Genomic DNA, 18,036 nt, shown 5'->3' with positions numbered 1-18,036 from the left:
TGACCGAGACGTCCATCAAATCGCCGTAAACATTCGGACGTGTAAAATGTATGCAGAAGACTAAAATCGGCAATAGGGACTACATATTCCTCTCCATGCAAGGCAGAAAGGGGTACGCCGAGTCTAGCGGTACCGACGATGCCAATTATCTCTTTTGTTCTTGTACCGCTTGAATCAAGGATTTAAGATCCCACTAATCCTGTGTATATGGATATATCAGTCGCAATAACGCAGCCCCACGGCCCCTGAGAACCGGCCCGGTTTCTTATTTCCACGCAAGCGTCTCGCACTGCAGTGCCGCGAACCAGGCGTCTTCGGTCTCGGCCCACTTCTGGACAGCGACCAGCGTCTCCTGGATCTCGTCCGGGTGATGCCGGCATCCAGCCAGCTCTGGTGGCAGGCGTCTCCGGGCTTCAGCGGCGGCCGCGCGCCAGGCCAACCATTTCCTGGTTTCCAGACCAGAGAACACTACAGTGCCCGCGCCGGTGCGGACTTTGCCGCCGCCGACGTCGAAGCCCACGCTGTGCAACAGCGCCGGCATGCTCGTGCCTGGCGAGTCAACGTCGTCCGGAACCCTCTTGCGCAGCACCCTCGCCGAGTTGCCCACCCACAGCCTGTCGAGGTCCGAGCTGCGCGGGTAGAAGTGCTGGTCTGCGCCGTCGCGCGTGGCCAGCAGGCCGCCGGGCTTCAGCACCCTTCGCATCTCGGCCAGCGCCCGGCGCGCCACGTCCGGCGGCATCATGTGGCCGATGACCTAGGAGGCAAAGACGATGTCGATGCCCACCGTTGCGCCTTCGCTGGCGTACTTGGCTAGAACCGTTGCGAGCCGGGGCCGCAGCCAACGTCAAGGATGTGGTCTGTCTTCTTGATGTGTGGCAGCAGGAAGGCGGCGTCCGACTCGGCCGTGCGCGTCAGGTGTGTTGCCACGGTATAGTTGGAGTGGCCCTGTGCGTAATTGTTGTTCGGGTTACTTTGTTCCGCCATGTTTTGCCAACCCTCTCGTTCTATCCCTCTTTCTCTAGCTCTTGTGTAGGGAGGCCAATATCTTTGCAAAATGTCCATTCTACTCATAATTTATATCCTGTCTGGCCCGCCTTAGAACTACTGAACAAGAACCTGTCCCGAGGTTGTGCCCCTGGAGGTACGGGCTTGGGACCGGGGGGCTCAATCCCTGCATAAAGCCCGGGCCGGTCCGGACAGTGTAGTGGGCCGATTGTACGTGTAGGACCAATGAAGCTTGAACCGCGGCATCCCCTAGCGATGGGAAGATTTTCTTTGATTCCCGTAACAGGACAAATATTGGCAGGTAGTATTCCTGGATATTCCCCTTACCGGATTGTTGAATGAAACCGTTTCCTGTTCTGTGGTCCGTGTTGAATGGATAAGATAACCAGTGTATCATCCTCACACAATGCTCCTGTAGTACTTATTCCATATTTGTTGAAATTGTGACCCTGATAGTCCGTTGAGAATGTCGACTGTCTCCAAATTGTGCCAAAACATAGATCCATATCCTATGAAGTCACGGAATCCTTCCAATGGTGACTCCAGCGTTTGTCATGTTGAACGTTGCCAAATGCTCTGCGGAGACAGTATTTCACAAGCTTCTCCCTGTTCCAACACAACCGATGTTGAAGTCCCACACCAACATCGCACCCTCCGAGCCATTGACGAAAGATCTGTAATGGGTGTACACCCAAACCATCAATCCACCTGAAAGCCTTTCAGAACACTTTCCAGCTTGGTCATCATCTCCTCCCATTCCTGCTCCTCGTCGCTAAGCACTGTAATCGCCCCACCAGCACCGATTCGCCACTTCTGCCATTCTTGGCCAGTACTCGGATCCTTCTCTTTCTCATCATCATTAGAGAACGCAGTGCGTATACACACCGACCAAGCACCATTGCCACCGACATCCATATATCCAATTGCTCCAGAGTAAACGCCACGTTCTCTCTGTTCCAGCCCGTGGAGGATCTCGCAGGACCGCTTCTTTGGTGCGCCCGTCATACTTCCTGGGGGAAGCGTGCGCGTAAGTGCTCTCGTGCCGTATCTGGCCATCGCCCTCGCGTATTCATTAGACTTCCGATCCGTTTCGGGAGACAATGGAACGTGGGCGCGAATGTGTGAGACGAGCGAAAAGACGGTTTCTGACTCAACCACGTCGCATAATTTCACCACTTCAACTTTCGCGTGGCGACCCACGGTGCTATGTAGGTCATGTCGAATGAGGTCCGCGATCATGAGATTCTCGGCGCTTTCCTTCGCAGAGGATAAGATTGCGGTGGCCTTGGAGAGCGTCATCTCCGGGGATTTTTTAACAGTACCTTTCATAGGGATCATGTCGATGCCGCCATCTTTAGAGGACCAGGAGAGGAATTGCTCGGGTGAGGAGGACAGGATGGTGATTTTGTTGAGACGGACAAACGAAGCAAAAGGAACTGGGTTGTGTTGTTGAATATTGTTGTAAAGTAGCCAGGAGGCCTCGGGGCCAACGGGTGTCTTGACAGTTGCTTCTGTGGTGAGACATAATTCGTAAGAGTTGCCGGCGAGAAGTTCAGACTGACATGCCTGAATGCGCGAAATATATGTGTCGTGGTCTGGGAGGGTGAAATTCGCGGAGGACAGGATTTGGTGCAATTTGGCGGTCTCTGGTCGGTTCGAAACCAATGTATTGGACAAAGATGTATCACTTAGCACATTGACCATTTCATCAACCCAAGAGCCGTCATTATCACGTATAGATTGCACGTAAGCCATCCCGGTATGATGATCAACGACAATACTGCGCTCCACCCAAAGGAGACTGATCTCTGGCACAGAGATTGGTGACTGATTCTGCTCTGGAACATCAAGATGCAATGACGCCGTCCCGAGTTCATATGACATAAAACCCATGAACCCGCCCCTGAATGGGATGTCAGAGGTACCATCTTCTTGAAAACTTTTGCTAGAAAGGAAAGATTCTAGGTTTTCAACCACATGTTCCCGAGAAAGCATGACACTGGTAGGAGGGCTGGAGCCTTGCGTCAAGGTAATGCGTCCTCCAGCGTATTCTAAATGCAAACCGGATTCATCAGGGAAGGCGTATATGCTGTACTTGCCCCTTTTGGTAGACTCTAGCATCACAGAAGCGTTTGGTGGTGATCTTTGGTGGCATAGACTTGCAATGATACCGCTCCCGTGCGGCACAAGTATGGACCTGCGGCTTATGCTGCCATTGCAAGACTTTGAGAGAGATTCAAGTTCTCTAGACAGAGCCATGCTTTCGCAGGGATGCGTCACTTGCGCAACCTTGGGAGAGGCTGCCCTTGGGGCAGAAACGAGATGTCGAAATGCTGAGTTGTGTTTTCTCGTAGCGTCCCACCATTGTTTGATGACGGTGTGACAACTTAAACTGGACTTGCATGATTCAGGGTGGAATTGGAAGCCGCGGAATGGAAAGAGCTTGTGCCTAGCGGCCATGACCCAATCATCTTTATCCCAGGCTAGGACTTCCAGATTATTGCAGGTCTGATGTCCTTGTGGTTCATTCGGAGGCTCAAAGGGGATCGACGCCGTAGATGGCAGGCTCCGTAGGGATGATGTGCTCTCGCTGGAGGCAGATGAACTCGGGCGACTCGCAGTCCCATCCCGTTTGAAGTCTCTTAAGCGGACCCCAAGGCTATTGTAATTCGTGGCAATGATGCTTCCTGAACGACAGAATATGTCTCTATCACCATGGTATATCTCTTTAGGGTGTCCGTGACATGGCAGGCCCAGGCGAACGACAGGAACTCCATTCTGAACGCATAGACTCTGGAAACCCAAGCATATGCCCAGCACCGGAATGTTGTCTTCTGAGGCACAAGCCCAGACTTGGTTGAATAAACCGACATCAGATTCATTTTGTGGATTTCCAGGCCCAGGACCGAGAACTATGGCGTCGAAACTGGCAAAGAATGCCCGAGCGGACTGCTTGAACTGAGCTGGAATATCACAATCGATTCTCACCAGAGTCACCTCAACCCGGAGCTGCTCATGAAGAAGAGCAGCTATATTCTCTGCAAATGAGTCGTAGGCATCGACAAAGAGAATTGACCCTTGAGGTGTCATCGAAGCTGCCAGCGTAGTTTTGTGGGATTCCTCCTTTTCGTAGAGAGAACGCTTGTTGGAGGAACGGTTACAGACCCAGACCTGAGACGCCCAAAGATCCCATCAACAATGCAGAAACAAACAAGAAAGACCTACCTCCCGCTGTAATATACGAAAATCAAGGTCGGAAGAGCAAGGCATATTACAAGTCACGAGTCATCCCGGAAAAGTTTCGTGCTGAGGGCAGAGATTTCGGGAGCGAATGAAAATGTTTTGCCGGAAGCGTCACGCGTGCCTCTGCTCCGCCGCAATTTGCTCCGCCGTAATGGGCATCTCGCGATTTGTGCTCGGCGAGGTCGGTACCCAAAACATGAACCGAGCACCAAGGCACCGAGGACTCCCCAAGCATCTTATCGGGAGGGATACCACGGTAGCGGCCGCTGAATCTTCGCAGACACGCTCAAGATGACAGCAACCGCCCTCAAACATCAGCAATCATGGCCGAACACAAAGACGACCTGACCGAGAAAGCTCACTTCGACCCAAACTGGATCGCCTGGAATGGAGGAACTCTACACTCCAATAACGGTGGGTGACAATCCGCATCAGAACGGGCTGGGTACTGACTCGCCCGCCTCAGTGCTTTTCTATTTTGCAACGTCCCCTTTCTTTGACCATGTCTCGGGCAACCAGTCGCTCTTCACGCAGTGGGCAGGCACTCCAAACCAGAATGACATCCTAGGCACGAGGGCCAAATTTGAAGCCAATCTGCGGCATCAACGCGGTATTCAATACGTCGTTGAGCACGATCCCCTAGAGGAGCAAGTCGTCTTTGACGGGCCAAACGGGCCTGAGAAATCCAATGTCTGGGTCATTCGCAAGCAGAATCGTGAGAACGAGCGAGACGACAGCATTACGGTCTTGGGATACTACTACATTGTCAATAACGTCATCTATCAAGCTCCTTCGGTTGCCAGCGTTCTGAACTATCGTCTGGTGGGCTGACTTCCGGATCTCGAAATACCCTCTTTACTGACCCGAAATTGTATAGTTGAACACGGTGTCGGCACTCAACAAGGTCTTTTTGGCTCCGGCAGATTTATCCTTCTTTTCAGTCTCTCATGGACATACGTATCACAAGCCTGTTCAACAGACGACAGCACAAAGTATCTTGGGTTCCTCTCAGCAAGGGAATGAAGCTTTGCCAATACCCGGACCTCAGCCTTCTACTATGGAGAAAGCCGTAGGGACTTCTGAAGCACAAGACGAAACCCATGGCGAGAGTCGGACGGCCTGGGACGCTCTTCGAATGACATTGCAATACGGAAAGGAATATGTCGATGACATGCCGTTGGAGGGTGAGCCAGGGAATTTCCGATTTTCTAAGAGCAAGGATGCTAGTTCGATGGCTGGCCAGACTAAGGCTCAAGGCCAGACATCTCCTACTGGGACCCCCGGCCAATCACGAGCAGCTTCGGTCGTGCTTCCGACATCAACCAATCCATCTGCCCCTGCAAAGGGCCCCAAGCCACTCGAGAAAAACGCGCCACCATCTGAAGGAGCAGCAAAAGTGAAACGGAGGAAGAGTAAAGCACCGGGTGAACCCAGTCCATGAGGCTAGGGGGCTAAAGTGTTGGGGGCATGGCCGGGGATATACTGGATCCAAGTGTCAGCTTTACAGCCAACAGGTCACTTGGATAGCGAGATCGCTGCATTCGAAACCAACATATTGTCCTCTTAGTTGTTTATTTCAGTGTCACTAGTACTATTCAAGAATGTATGGACCAGGAAGTCACGTGGACTACGTTCCATAAGGCTTTTGGCAGGCAGCGCGAGGCAAGCGTCACCCGTCACCAGCCTGCGCCTTCGGCTCAGAACCCTTGATTCACGCTTGTCTCTTTCGCCGCATTTGTTCATCTTGCCTTCTCAACTTACTTCGCTCCCACCAAACGAGTCAGACCACTCTCTCTCTCTGGAAGCCGTCCTCTCTATCTTGACGTCGTTTGTCCTATCTCATCTTGTGTAGATACCCGTCCACGAACCAGTGATACGCAGTTGACGGAATTGTAACGCTTGTGTGTGCGCGGCGGGGCAAGATGAAGCTCTCCTTCAGAGTCCGTAAATCTGACCCCTCTCTGCTCGCACAGTCACTGATACCTATGACAGGATCTCAAGCAGCAAAAGTTCACGGTTGACGCCGAGCCAACAGACACAGTATGGATTTGATTATTCCCCAATTTTCTGGACCAAACACAGGCTTACCCCATTTGCTCAGATTGCGCAGGTAAAAGAGAAGATTGCCGCAGAGAAAGGATGGGAATCCTCGCAGCAGAAACTCATCTACGCTGGTGGGCAATCCTTTATTCCTCCTCTCTGTCCTCGGCTTTCAGACGACTGACTTCGCGACAGGTAAGGTCCTCGCCGATGCCAACACCGTCGAATCATACAAAATTGAGGAGAAGGGTTTCATTGTTTGCATGATATCAAAGGTCGGTTGTCGTCCCATCCAAAGAAACAGCTTGGCTGACAGGTGTCTCCTTCAGCCAAAAGCTCCTCCTGCGGCCAAGTCTGGCAGTCCCTCTACACCTGCTCCATCCACCTCCACCTCCGCCTCCACACCCGCAGCTCCAGTTGCTCCTCAGCCCGTCCAATCTACGACTACCTCAAATCAGCCGCCCTCAACTCCCACGCCTGCTCAAACCACACCCGCCTCGGCTCCGGCTGCCGGCCCTGGCTTTAATGACCCCTCGGCTTTCCTGATTGGCAACCGCAATGAAGCAACCATCCGCGAGATGGAGGCTATGGGTTTCGCAAGACCAGAAATAGACCGCGCCCTGCGAGCCGCTTTCTTCAACCCAGACCGAGCCATCGAGTATCTTTTGACTGGTATTCCCGAGAATATCCAGGCAGAGCAACGACAAGCGACCCCAGCGGCTGGTCCTCCAGCAAATCCGGCATCTCCCCCAGCACCTCAGCCCGCTCAACCTGCTGGAAGCCCCCAACCTGCTGGAGATGAGCCCATCAACCTCTTCGAAGCGGCGGCACAAGCCGGCCGCCCAAGTGCCGGAAGAAGGGCCGCCGCGGGAGGTCAACCGGGAGCGACGACTAATATGGACTTCTTACGAAACAGCCCGCACTTCCAGCAACTCAGACAATTCGTCCAGCAGCAGCCGGCGATGCTTGAACCCATCCTGCAGCAACTAGCCGAGGGCAATCCAGAGCTTGCCCAGATGATCGGTTCAAATCAGGATCAATTCCTTCAGCTACTGGCAGAGGTAAGTGTATAAGACCATTGCCTTGGTGGCCAGTAGTACTAAGACTGGATTATAGGATACTCAAGATGCTCCCCCTCCTGGCGCAACCCATATTCAAGTGACTGAGGAGGAGCGGGACGCCATCGAACGACTCTGCCGACTAGGCTTCCCCCGCGACCAAGTTATCCAGGCATACTTCGCATGCGACAAGAACGAGGAACTGGCGGCGAACTTCCTCTTTGAGCAGCCCGATGATGAAGAGCAGTGAGCCTAGCGATTCGTTGTCATTAGCGCGATATCATTCCTGCTCGGATTCGAGATTGAGAGCGGAGTTCTGGTGGCAGTGCAATTTTCTTTGGATGGCTTTGCATGCGACGCCAATTGATGGCCCGAGACACATGACAACAAGAGTCGACGACTGACCTAGTCTCTTATGAGGACAAGGGAGAGACCTTTGATGGCGATAATGATAGTGTATGGGGGAGGCGATCAAGTGCTGGAAGGTTACGCAAACTCTGCATGTTCTCAACATACCCGAACCTGCTTCTCGGCGCAAGCCTCTGTAGCTAGTTCTAGCCAAGTTTTCATGTGAAATGGAGCAAAGGCAAAAGGGGTGGCCTGGGTCCTGAAATCCCAGGGCCAGCATATTCCGTCCACGCTGAGACCCTCCCGGCGGATCAATGAAAAGAATCTCCTCGATCAACTGCCAAGATGCGGTTCTTTTAGCCCAGATCAAAAGTAGGGACCGTGTCATCTTGCAGTGGATTTTGGCCATGCTTTTCATTTATTTCTATCCATCACCGGGACACTCAAATGGCATGCAGTGGCTCGATTCCTCTCTTTCACGGCGCAATGCTTTGTTCCTGCATCGACATATCTGCTGGAACCGTAGTCGTACTAATTTGTCTATCTTCTTCTTCGGACACAGCTTTGGTGGAGGTCACAGTCGCACTCGGAGACTCTTCGACTTGTTGGGATGAGAGCGGCGGCTGTGACACCATGGACGAATCTGTCCCTCGAACCAATTCATCACGAGCCGCGACGCCTTCCATTTCCGCCCTCTTAGCATTTAGTTGTTCCGTCGTAAGTTTCTGCCCTGTATGTACGTCGACATACTCCAGTGGCCCGCAGATACGGTCGACCTTCCACAATCCCAGCCCTCGTCTGCCCACGACTCTCTCCAACGTCGGCCAGATCCCATCATCCCCAAAATCCAAGTCGTCTAGGTTCAAATGCTGACGGAAGACTGCTAGATTGGTCATACTTAACTGTGCGGGGGGACCGTTCATATCTATCGCGAAACTGAAGTTGGAGACCGAGGGGTAGTTGAAGTCTGGTATCTGTGCAGAAAGATCCTTGGAAGAAGTTCGAGGGGTGTTGGAGCCACCGAGACGCCATGCGCTCAGCGGCGCCACAACAAAGATATCCGTCTTTTCCCGATGCAGGATTAATCGTTCTACAAGGGATGGGTCGCAGGTCGGCTTGTGCTGCATGAGCATGAACACCAACTCACTTTGAGGGTAGCCCATCAGAGGGACAGTGGAGATGTTCAGGGACCTATTTGTTGCAGGGTGCAATGATTCAGAACCGAGAAGGAAGGTTGGCGGTGGGTAGGTCTTCCACCAGAAGACTTCGATATTGTGAGCTTCCGATTGGGAAGTGTTCAAAGATTGTATTACGAGGGATGGTAGGGCGAGCTGCGCTGGAATGATTCCGCCTTGGTGATAGATGCCCATGACGAGTGCGAGAAGGGCGTTGAAGATGACCCAGGTGGTCCAGAAGATACGTGACCATAGTTTAGAGGAGGGGACGCGAATACTTGTCAGGATCAGAGGGACGGTGGGCAGGAGGAAACGGGGTTCCTGATGTGGAATAAAGCTGAGAAAAAGACACCCTGTAGCGGCCGAGGCAAGGCGGTTGTTGGAGAGTGTGCCTTTCAGTACGCGAAGGTTGAAAGGGTAGGCGGACGCAATTAAGAGGATTAATGCTGGACCGAGAAGTTGGGGGAGGTTGATGAGAAGATGTTGGTAACGTGGATGAAGGCCGTGTTGGGCAAGATTGCTGATCTGCGTGTTGTACAGGAGATTGTTGAGCGGGGTTATTACTGGATTCTTTCGGACATGGTCGTATAATGCACCAAAGGACCTTGTGGCTGCAGGTCCAGAATAGTAAGCCGTGTCGATGATGATGGCAATTAGTGTCCAGAAAATGCCGGAAAGTGAAAGGGCAAGAAGGCAGAAAGGTCTCGAGTCTTATTAGCCTTGCGCAATGAGGCAGAAGGGGACAGGGTCGGGCACAAATTTCCCTTTGCTCACCTATTCCAAAAATGTGGCAGGAGATGCATGCCGGGTATCACAACGAAGGCAGGAAAAGTAATCCGATTGAAGATTCCGAAAACAAGAAGAAACCCTAGAACGGCGCTCGACGCGATAGCTGAACGCTTCTTGACCACCGCTGTCAGTACATGCTCCATCAACGGTTGTGGCAAGCGACAGACCTTGTCGCGCAAAATGCGCTCTATCATCACGAGGCTCCACAACACCAGAAGAGTCTCGATAGAATTTGAAAAGGTATGTGTTTGAAAAGTCCAGGTAACATATGAGGAAGTGACCAAAATAACGGCTTGGATCCAGCGTCGAGGGGAGCGAACCAGTTCATGAACAGCCCAGTCCTCCAGTACGAAGCTGAGAACAAACATGACAAGGCGGAGAGTATAATAGATGATGGCAGGATCAACGCGATCCCCCTCTTCTTCCTGCGCCCAAGTCCATTTCAATAGAGCCATGGGCAATCCATAAATTGGCCATAGTGGGAAGACACTGCGGATTGGGTGGGAAGATGTCCATTCCCATGTTTGACGAGTCGGGTAAGGGAACAGATAGCCTGCACAGAGGGCATCAGCAATATTCACCACATCAAACGTCCATCCATCAGCACATACCAGCGATGGGTTCTGGCCCTTGGAAGATTTCGTCCGGGTGAAGATAACTGGGCGACACTGCAAAATAGACACGAACGAACAGCAAGAATAAGTACAATAATCGCCACATTCTTTCTTTTGATGCAGTCACCGTGCCGGATATGACTTGAGCTTTGTCATTGTTCTTTGTCTTATACAAGGTGTGAGCCACTCCCGCCAACTCATTCTCAATTGTGACCGGGTGGTGCGTGAGCGCGTCTCCCAACGCGTCACTTTGCAGGAGAGCGAAGGAAGAGATGGCAAGGGTGGGTTTCCCGGCTTCTCGACAAGGGTCTGTGGGCGCAGTGGGTGGTATGAGGGCGTGGGATGAATGCGCTATTGGAGCTACAAGCGCAACAGGACAATCACATCAGAAGGTAAGTGTGTTGATGGACAGACAGACAGAAGTGAAATGCTGAGGATGCTGGATGCTGTCCGCGGGTACTTTCGATGTTGCTTCCAACCAGGAGGTGACGTCGGCCAGCATGCACGTGACTTGGTTTCCGCCGAGGCCGCCAAGCGAGCTTCGCTGCTGCAGGCTGTGCAGGCTGGTGGGCAACTGCAGGCAAGGAATGTCTCTGTAAAGCGGATGGTGGAACAGCTCTTTGCCCAGTTGAGGGAATTTAGTAGTGGTGGGTTCGTCCCAGGCTCCAAGCAGTGCAGACTACGAGGTAGTATGCGCAAATGTTAGGGACACAAAACAGGCACCGAGCAGGCAGTGACATTACAGGTCCTCACATGTCCTCACAGACGTACATAAAAACCGGCCTCCTTTACATTCCTCCCAATACCCTCCCCTATAAAGATATCAACAGCAGAGAGTTTCAAGTAAGGCACCTAGTTGGATTGTATTCGGTACTTCTCTCTTTGTCGTTGTTCACGAAGAAGGTCCAACTGTTCTTCACGCAAGAGCCCTTCCGCAGACCCACATAATATGTTCGCCCTTAGCGAGACGGAAGCCCTTCACTTTCTCCCAGCAAATGAGTCTTTTGTGCCACGCTTCCCTTAGTTCTCATCTCTTCCTTTGGTCTCCGCCTTACTCTGCATTTGTACATTTCCGTATCAGCCTCCTGCGCAGAACTGAAGCTGAACGAGCCTCATCCTAGTCATCCACGCCACCCCGCACTACACCTAACCACGTCCCAACTCCATACAGACAAACATGTCTGACAACTCGAAAAAGCTGGTGCTCCAGAGCTCGGATGGCGAGGACATCATAGTTGGTGAGCGATCACTCTGGAAAACTATGTGCCGGTGCGCAGACTGACCGCTTTCCAGACCGTGATGTCGCTGAGAGATCAATTCTCATCAAGAACATGGTCGGTGATCTCGGCGAAGATGCCATGGAAGAGGCCATTCCCATCCCCAACGTCAACGCAGCTGTCCTCAAAAAGGTGATCGAATGGTGCACACATCACAAGCACGATCCTCCTGCAACGAACGAAGATGACTCCGATTCGCGCAAGAAGACGACTGATATTGATGAATGGGATCAAAAGTTCATGCAAGTCGATCAAGAAATGCTTTTTGAGATCATCCTGGCTGCCAACTACCTTGACATCAAGGCTCTACTTGATGTCGGGTGTAAGACCGTCGCCAACATGATCAAGGGCAAGTCTCCAGAAGAGATCCGCAAGACCTTCAATATCCAAAACGACTTCACGCCAGAGGAAGAGGACCAGATCCGTCGGGAAAACGAGTGGGCTGAAGAGTGAGTCTGCCATCTTCCTGGCGCATTGTCGTCCGTGCTAATTAGTCAATAGTCGTTGAGCTTCTCGGTCATGATTATCTGGCCAATCAGGCATATTCCAATGGCGTTGAAGGGGTTTTCGCGAAACGTGCATGGTGGAGTTCAGATGAGCGTGGGTCATCATCGAGCTGGTGGCGCGGTACAAAATGCTTCCCCTTTATGACACGATATGCTCAGTCCATCAAGATCTTAGAGGAAGGCGAATGCCTGAAGGCCTGAGGGCCTCGACTGGAGCTGGGAGGTACAGGGATGCAAGCCGACATACGAAGGGATGGTGGTTCTGGTCGTGCAGGTACAAACTGCTACACGAAATTCGTTCTGCACATAAACGACACCCAATATGAGCTGATGAGCGTAGTTTCTCGCCTTCACACATGAAATCTGCTTTCGGGATTGGGGGATGGAATGAACACGTGCGACCGAGACCCTTGCTTTGAATTGATTCTATTCATTCGAGGGACCTTTGCACGAGCCCTCTTCACAAGCCTTTGCGACACAGAGCTCGGCGTTGGTTTTCTGAACCAGGCCGCTCCATTATTCATGCGCTTTGTGATTATGACTGCCGATTTGGAGCAAAACCAGCCGACTCTCCTTCAGCCCAGCATGGAGCCCCAAGCACCTCTTGCAACAAACACGTCTCAGCCTTCTCCACTCCATGTGCTCCTCCTTTCCATGCTGATCTTACACCTCCAAGCACTCACCGCCGTCCCGGCATATTCCAGTGTTGAAAACACTCCACCTTGCCAAACAATGAAACGAGTAAATCCGTCGACGGATACTTTGCGGACTGAGATGTGTTTGGGGAATCCGGATCGGGGCGGGATCATGCGTGGTTTGGACTTAGATGCCAATTCTGGTCTTGCGCCAGTGTCTCCGCTTCGCATTGTATCTGTAGTCGCGACCTAGTGTGTTAGCCAATGTTCTTTCAACCAATGTCTCTCTTCCCCCCGGCCCCCGGGGCCTCTGTTCTCGCACTCGTTTGGAATCTTGAATAACAGCGTTGGCCTCGAAATTGGCGGGGTCATTGGTCTTGGATCCAGTTTCCATTTCCACTTCTCCAAGATACCCAAGTGTGGCACTACACGCAGTCGAGCTCCCGTTTCCAAGACCTCAAGAACTATCTTGCCTCTCTTTCGATACACAGATCCAGGGTTCAGAGAGAAGAATTGATAAGGGCGCTGCGCAAGTCTTCTTCGGTTGTGGTGCGAACTGACCTAATGGTATTTCCAGTCCTCAGACGAATCCACTGGGGGATGGGTCGGTTCTGCTTCTGCGCCTTTGCGAGCTTCTGCTTGGTGCGGAAGGATTTGTGGCTCTAGATATTGTTCAGATAGCGTCAGCTCATGATCATTACCCCTGTAGCACACAGAAACACATGGGACTGCAAGCGGATTGAGGAGGGAAAGGTGGTGCTCTTGATGTAGGCTTCGACGGAAGTCTGGCGTTGGGAAAGTTGCGGGCATTTCATTTCGATGCAGAAGCGGTCGTTTGTCTGGTGACGGGTCTTGGGAACGTACCGGCATCTTGATCTGTCTTCTCACTCCGGTGACGAGGTTGTGGATGGAAGAGAAATCAGATCTGTTGTTTTGGTTGTAAACTATTGCGCCCCGATTCTGACTGCTGGCACCCAAAATTTCCAAGTGGTCTCTGTGGGGGCTTGGCATCTGCCAAGACCGGGATCTCGGGTCACTTTCCCGAATTAGCGTTCCTCTCCAGGCAATTGAAAAGTCCGAGATGATGCCGTCACCTCAACGCCGCCGCTCATTGCTCGGGGAAGTTAGGAGTCTGGTGCAAGCTTCCGAGGCTTGGGGTTGAAAGTTGTTCTCCGATTGCGGTCCTTGGGGGGACTTCTGCATTCTTGGTCAAGATTTATGCTGGACTCCGAGTAGCTCTGCCCTTCTTCCCAAGCAACTTGCCAGCTTTTCATTGTGCATTGCAGGAAGCGGACATTTTAAGGTGCCATTGAATGCGTTGAAACGGCTACTGCATTGGTTCTTCTCGAGCAAAAGAACGAAGTGGGGGCGTAGGAACAATATGTCGTCGAAGCTCAGGATATTAGTCCCCGTCAAACGTGTCATTGATTATGCTGTGAGTCTCCTACCCACGGACGCCGGACTGCAATATCTGACACTTCTTCATCCTCCTAATCTCTCCCCTCCCTAACATGCATACTTGCACGGACCACTGACCCTTCTCTCCTCGGATCCAGGTCAAGCCCCGGGTAAAATCCGACCGCACTGGCGTCGAAACCTCCGGCGTGAAACACTCCCTGAACCCGTTCGACGAGCTTTCGATCGAAGAAGCTGTCCGGCTGCGCGAGCGCAAACAACCTGTAGAAGACATCCTGGCTGTGAGCGCTGGCCCCGCGAAATGCGCCGACACTCTTCGAACCGCAATGGCCATGGGGGCGGATCGAAGCATCCACGTCGACGTGCCCGAAGACAAACCCCTTGAACCGCTGGGCGTGGCTAAACTCCTAAAGGCCATCGCCGAGAAGGAGAAGAGCAACCTGATCATCCTGGGCAAACAGGCTATTGACGACGACGCGGGCCAGACGGGACAAATGCTCGCGGGACTGCTGAACTGGCCCCAGGCCACGCAGGCTTCGAAAGTGTCCATAGACAACGACACGGTGACAGTGGAACGCGAGGTCGACGGCGGCGTGGAGACACTACGGGCCAAGCTGCCCATGATCATCACGACGGATCTGAGACTCAACGAGCCGCGCTACGCGAGTCTGCCCAACATCATGAAGGCCAAGAAGAAGAAGCTGGAGAAGAAGACCCTCGGCGACTACGGCGTCGACGCGACCAACAGACTCAAGACCATCAAGGTCGAGGAACCGCCCGTAAGACAGGGAGGCGGCAAGGTCGAGGACGTCGACGGCATGATCAAGAAGCTGAAGGATTTGGGTGCCCTGTAGTTAGATACGCATTAGGTGGCGGCAGACATGGCATTCTTCCAGGGTCGAACGGCTGCGTCACAAAACTTCGCGGACGGGGGAAGGACATGATTGTGTTACATGCAGTTATCTATCCGTTTACATATATACATCAAACTGCGTTAGGGGCCTCGTACGGGGATTGAATCGGACAGGGGCGCGGTATGTTTTGGCCATTTGGCACCGAAGACGTAAGACAGAAAACATGGATTATCCCTCAAGAACGATAAATAGCTCATTCATATTATGACGGCAATGGCAGCGCTGTGGGCCGTGCAAGAAGTTCTGGCCCCCCCTCTCTCTTCCCCCCGCAGAGAATGCTTTCTAGTATCTGTGCTCAGCCTATGCCAGCCCTATGACGCCAATGCCATGCTATGCAATGCTCTGACGCTCCCTCAGAAGAGGGCAAGCCGCTCCTGCCCGTTGCCGTTTCCGTCTCAATCCCATTCAGTCATCCATCCGTTAACCACATGAAAAAGAAAGCATTTCCTGCATTGCATATTGCAGTGTTGTTGAATTGTTGTATAGTAGCCGTCGTGCCGACTTCCACAGACAATGATATTCCGTTTCTGGGGAAATGCTTGGCGTTGATTTTTTGGTTGGAGGGGGAAGCTATCATGGTTAGACAGTCCCAGCAATGGTCAAATCGCGAATCTCTGAGAGAACCTGTTCGACACGGTTGTCCAAGTCTCCTCGTGCATATTGTTCTCTAGTTTCTGGGTCCAAGTACTGCTGCACCTGTGCCATACGGCTGTATGCTTCTGCGCAGAACCGGAGCTGGATTTTGACCAGTGCTTCAAAGCTGGGGTCGAGGTATGGGACACGGAGATCGATGAGCTGAGGGAGTTCAGTGAAGAGTTGTTCGTTGAGTTGTTCGTACGCTTGTTTCGCCATTTCGGCTTCTTTCTCCGCACGAGGTAGTTTGGTGACATCTTTGTCAGGCTTTTCGACGAGTTTTTTGACCTTGGAACGCATGGAATCATAGTCGAGGAGTTTGTTGTTTCGTTTCTTGATGCATTCATTAATATCAGGGAAGTATGCGCAGAAGCGGGAGATCGGTTCAAGGACAGTTGCTCTGCCAGCATGGTTAGTAGGTTAGGCGGATCTAAAGGAGTTGCGAGAAGACACGTACCGGTACGGGCCATCAAGTGCCTTGATGGTCTCAGCGTCTAGGTCTTCGACGGCCTGCTTGTAGGATCTTGAGACTCCATCTCTGGTACCAGCGTCGCCGTAGAATGCGTCGATTGTTTCTGCTATCCTCATTTGGGAGGCTGTCATCGCTAAAGAATCGTAGTCAGTTTCTTCAGCCATCAACAGCGACCTCCAAATCGACTGACCTCGCAGGCTGTCCAGATATCCTTTGGCCTCCTTCTGCAGCCGATTCGCGGCCGATTCCATCGTCCGGTATCTCCTGTAACATTCTGGTCAGTTGTGGCTCTATTGGAGTCCAGATGAGTTCAGATCTCACCTCTCCTCGACCTCGTAGTCCCGGTCGTTCGTCCTCTCGACCTGGCCTGGATGACATCGTCAGCGCTTCACTAGGAGTGAATCTCAGCTGAGGCTTACCAGTCTTCATCATTACCTGCGTGGTGGCGCGGTTCACGCCCTTCTTGAATCCGGCCCACGACATCGCGCCGGTTCAGCTGGTCCAGATAGTGCTTCCAGTATCTTTGTAGACGAGCGTTATATTCAGTAGGCGACTCAAAAGCAAGTGGCCCGTCGTCAACTGTGGCCTGGAAAAGGTAGAGACAATTGATGGCACCAAAGAACCGGTGGTCGCGGCCGTACCAATGGTTGTCAGCTGTGTCCCGCAAGGCCCTGTGGACCACCGTATAATCGGAGCCAAACCGTCGCGCAAAATAGGCCTCGGAGTCCTCTCCTTCCATGACGTCGCTCGGCACGGAGAAATATTGATGCGAGATACGGTGGGGCGTCTTACATAGTTGTGCAACTCTGTGCCTCAACGCCCTTGGCATATCGTGACCCACTTTGCCCACTTTACAAAGTACATTTGCCCCTCCAGCAGCCCCCCTGATCAATGCAGCATCACTTGGGCAGACTGGAATCTCAACGTTAAATGGGCGCATGCTGGGTCCCTCTTCACTTGAAATTGCGGCGAGCTGTGGCTTACCAAGTACTAACGAAGCACCACCCGTCTTTCTTTATTCTCCTGGTTGAACACTTGGGGGACGTCGCAAACACGACAACAAACTATTGGAAGCAATGTTTGTGGCTAAGTCTTGACACACCTGAACCACCGCGTTATTCGTAGATTGGTTTGTGAGAGGACGACCATTGCAGTCGAAGTTGCAAATACAGGCCATCTGTACCAAAAGTCTCAGATGGTGAGGAGCGCAAGTCAGCACCAACCCCAAATGCATTTCGTGAGATCGAGTAGGGCACACGACGCAATGCTGTCATAATATCGTTGTCGGCGGCGGCGGCTTTTAACAATTCCAACATAGAACAGACCTGAATGAAAGCTCTCTGAACCCCGCCATCGACAGGTTCACGGCCGTGGATTGTTTGCCTATTTGTTTGACGCGCACGCTTAATGTTGAGTTTACCTGAGGGAGGATGGAATTGTAACGTCTCCACTAATATCATTTTCAAGACCGTCGACTGCAGCGTAATCAAAATGATGGAGAAAATGTCAGAGGAGAACGAAGCGTGCTTCGAGGGACAGAATGGCAAAGGGGATATCCCAGCTTCCCTGTTGTTTCCGCTACTTTCGCTACTTTCACGGGCTATTTGAGGTCAACTCCGAGAACACTTTTTGTCAACGTGGCGACGACGGTCCATCCGAAAGTGCCCCGTCGTAGCCACGAACCTGCTCGCAGTATAGGTAGTGATTGTGGAACTAATGCAATGCCTAGGATTACTAAGATGGTTCGGACGGATATCACCCAAGAGCTCGAAGAGGTTGCGATATTTAGGGCTATGTACCACCCATCTAGGCAGTTGGTAGGTTCTCATAGGGAAGGACCAGTCTTGGGGCACTAAGGACGCGTCGTGCATAAGTCCTCACCGCACTCGTTCAAGGCTGCTGAGGACTGGG

General features: G+C 52.3%; 8 protein-coding genes across 8 annotated transcripts; 4 read left to right on the top strand and 4 right to left on the bottom strand.

The window, feature by feature from the left end:
* Nucleotides 1-265: 265 nt before the first annotated feature.
* On the bottom strand, nt 266-984 carry Z519_02759 (uncharacterized protein; the record flags this gene model as incomplete). The annotated part of the gene is made up of 2 exons (XM_016760515.1): nt 266-754; nt 844-984. 2 exons carry the CDS (start codon nt 982-984, stop codon nt 266-268), a joined length of 630 nt encoding a protein of 209 aa, XP_016624036.1.
* Nucleotides 985-1,704: 720 nt separating this feature from the next.
* Nucleotides 1,705-4,095, bottom strand: Z519_02758 (aminodeoxychorismate synthase; the record flags this gene model as incomplete). Its single annotated transcript, XM_016760514.1, has 1 exon — nt 1,705-4,095. The coding sequence occupies one exon, from the start codon at nt 4,093-4,095 to the stop codon at nt 1,705-1,707; it is 2,391 nt and encodes a 796-aa protein (XP_016624035.1).
* A 476-nt stretch (nt 4,096-4,571) lies between these two features.
* Z519_02757 (uncharacterized protein) lies at nt 4,572-5,689 on the top strand (the record flags this gene model as incomplete). The annotated part of the gene is made up of 3 exons (XM_016760513.1): nt 4,572-4,662; nt 4,715-5,070; nt 5,126-5,689. 3 exons carry the CDS (start codon nt 4,572-4,574, stop codon nt 5,687-5,689), a joined length of 1,011 nt encoding a protein of 336 aa, XP_016624034.1.
* Nucleotides 5,690-6,170: 481 nt separating this feature from the next.
* On the top strand, nt 6,171-7,596 carry Z519_02756 (UV excision repair protein Rad23; the record flags this gene model as incomplete). Its single annotated transcript, XM_016760512.1, has 6 exons — nt 6,171-6,188; nt 6,241-6,288; nt 6,350-6,422; nt 6,484-6,563; nt 6,618-7,349; nt 7,405-7,596. 6 exons carry the CDS (start codon nt 6,171-6,173, stop codon nt 7,594-7,596), a joined length of 1,143 nt encoding a protein of 380 aa, XP_016624033.1.
* Nucleotides 7,597-8,170: 574 nt separating this feature from the next.
* Nucleotides 8,171-10,378, bottom strand: Z519_02755 (uncharacterized protein; the record flags this gene model as incomplete). The annotated part of the gene is made up of 4 exons (XM_016760511.1): nt 8,171-9,572; nt 9,644-9,771; nt 9,826-10,211; nt 10,270-10,378. 4 exons carry the CDS (start codon nt 10,376-10,378, stop codon nt 8,171-8,173), a joined length of 2,025 nt encoding a protein of 674 aa, XP_016624032.1.
* A 1,071-nt stretch (nt 10,379-11,449) lies between these two features.
* Z519_02754 (E3 ubiquitin ligase complex SCF subunit sconC) lies at nt 11,450-12,002 on the top strand (the record flags this gene model as incomplete). The annotated part of the gene is made up of 2 exons (XM_016760510.1): nt 11,450-11,510; nt 11,566-12,002. The coding sequence occupies 2 exons, from the start codon at nt 11,450-11,452 to the stop codon at nt 12,000-12,002; spliced, it is 498 nt and encodes a 165-aa protein (XP_016624031.1).
* Nucleotides 12,003-14,071: 2,069 nt separating this feature from the next.
* Nucleotides 14,072-14,960, top strand: Z519_02753 (uncharacterized protein; the record flags this gene model as incomplete). Its single annotated transcript, XM_016760509.1, has 2 exons — nt 14,072-14,125; nt 14,247-14,960. 2 exons carry the CDS (start codon nt 14,072-14,074, stop codon nt 14,958-14,960), a joined length of 768 nt encoding a protein of 255 aa, XP_016624030.1.
* Nucleotides 14,961-15,599: 639 nt separating this feature from the next.
* Z519_02752 (protein hob3) lies at nt 15,600-16,864 on the bottom strand (the record flags this gene model as incomplete). The annotated part of the gene is made up of 5 exons (XM_016760508.1): nt 15,600-16,053; nt 16,111-16,258; nt 16,316-16,389; nt 16,447-16,492; nt 16,561-16,864. 5 exons carry the CDS (start codon nt 16,862-16,864, stop codon nt 15,600-15,602), a joined length of 1,026 nt encoding a protein of 341 aa, XP_016624029.1.
* Nucleotides 16,865-18,036: the final 1,172 nt, after the last annotated feature.

This window comes from Cladophialophora bantiana (genome assembly GCF_000835475.1).
Source record: "Cladophialophora bantiana CBS 173.52 unplaced genomic scaffold supercont1.3, whole genome shotgun sequence".
Classification (NCBI taxonomy): domain Eukaryota; kingdom Fungi; phylum Ascomycota; class Eurotiomycetes; order Chaetothyriales; family Herpotrichiellaceae; genus Cladophialophora; species Cladophialophora bantiana.
Note: the sequence above shows the minus strand (reverse complement) of the source record. Positions and strands in the feature narration are given on the sequence as shown.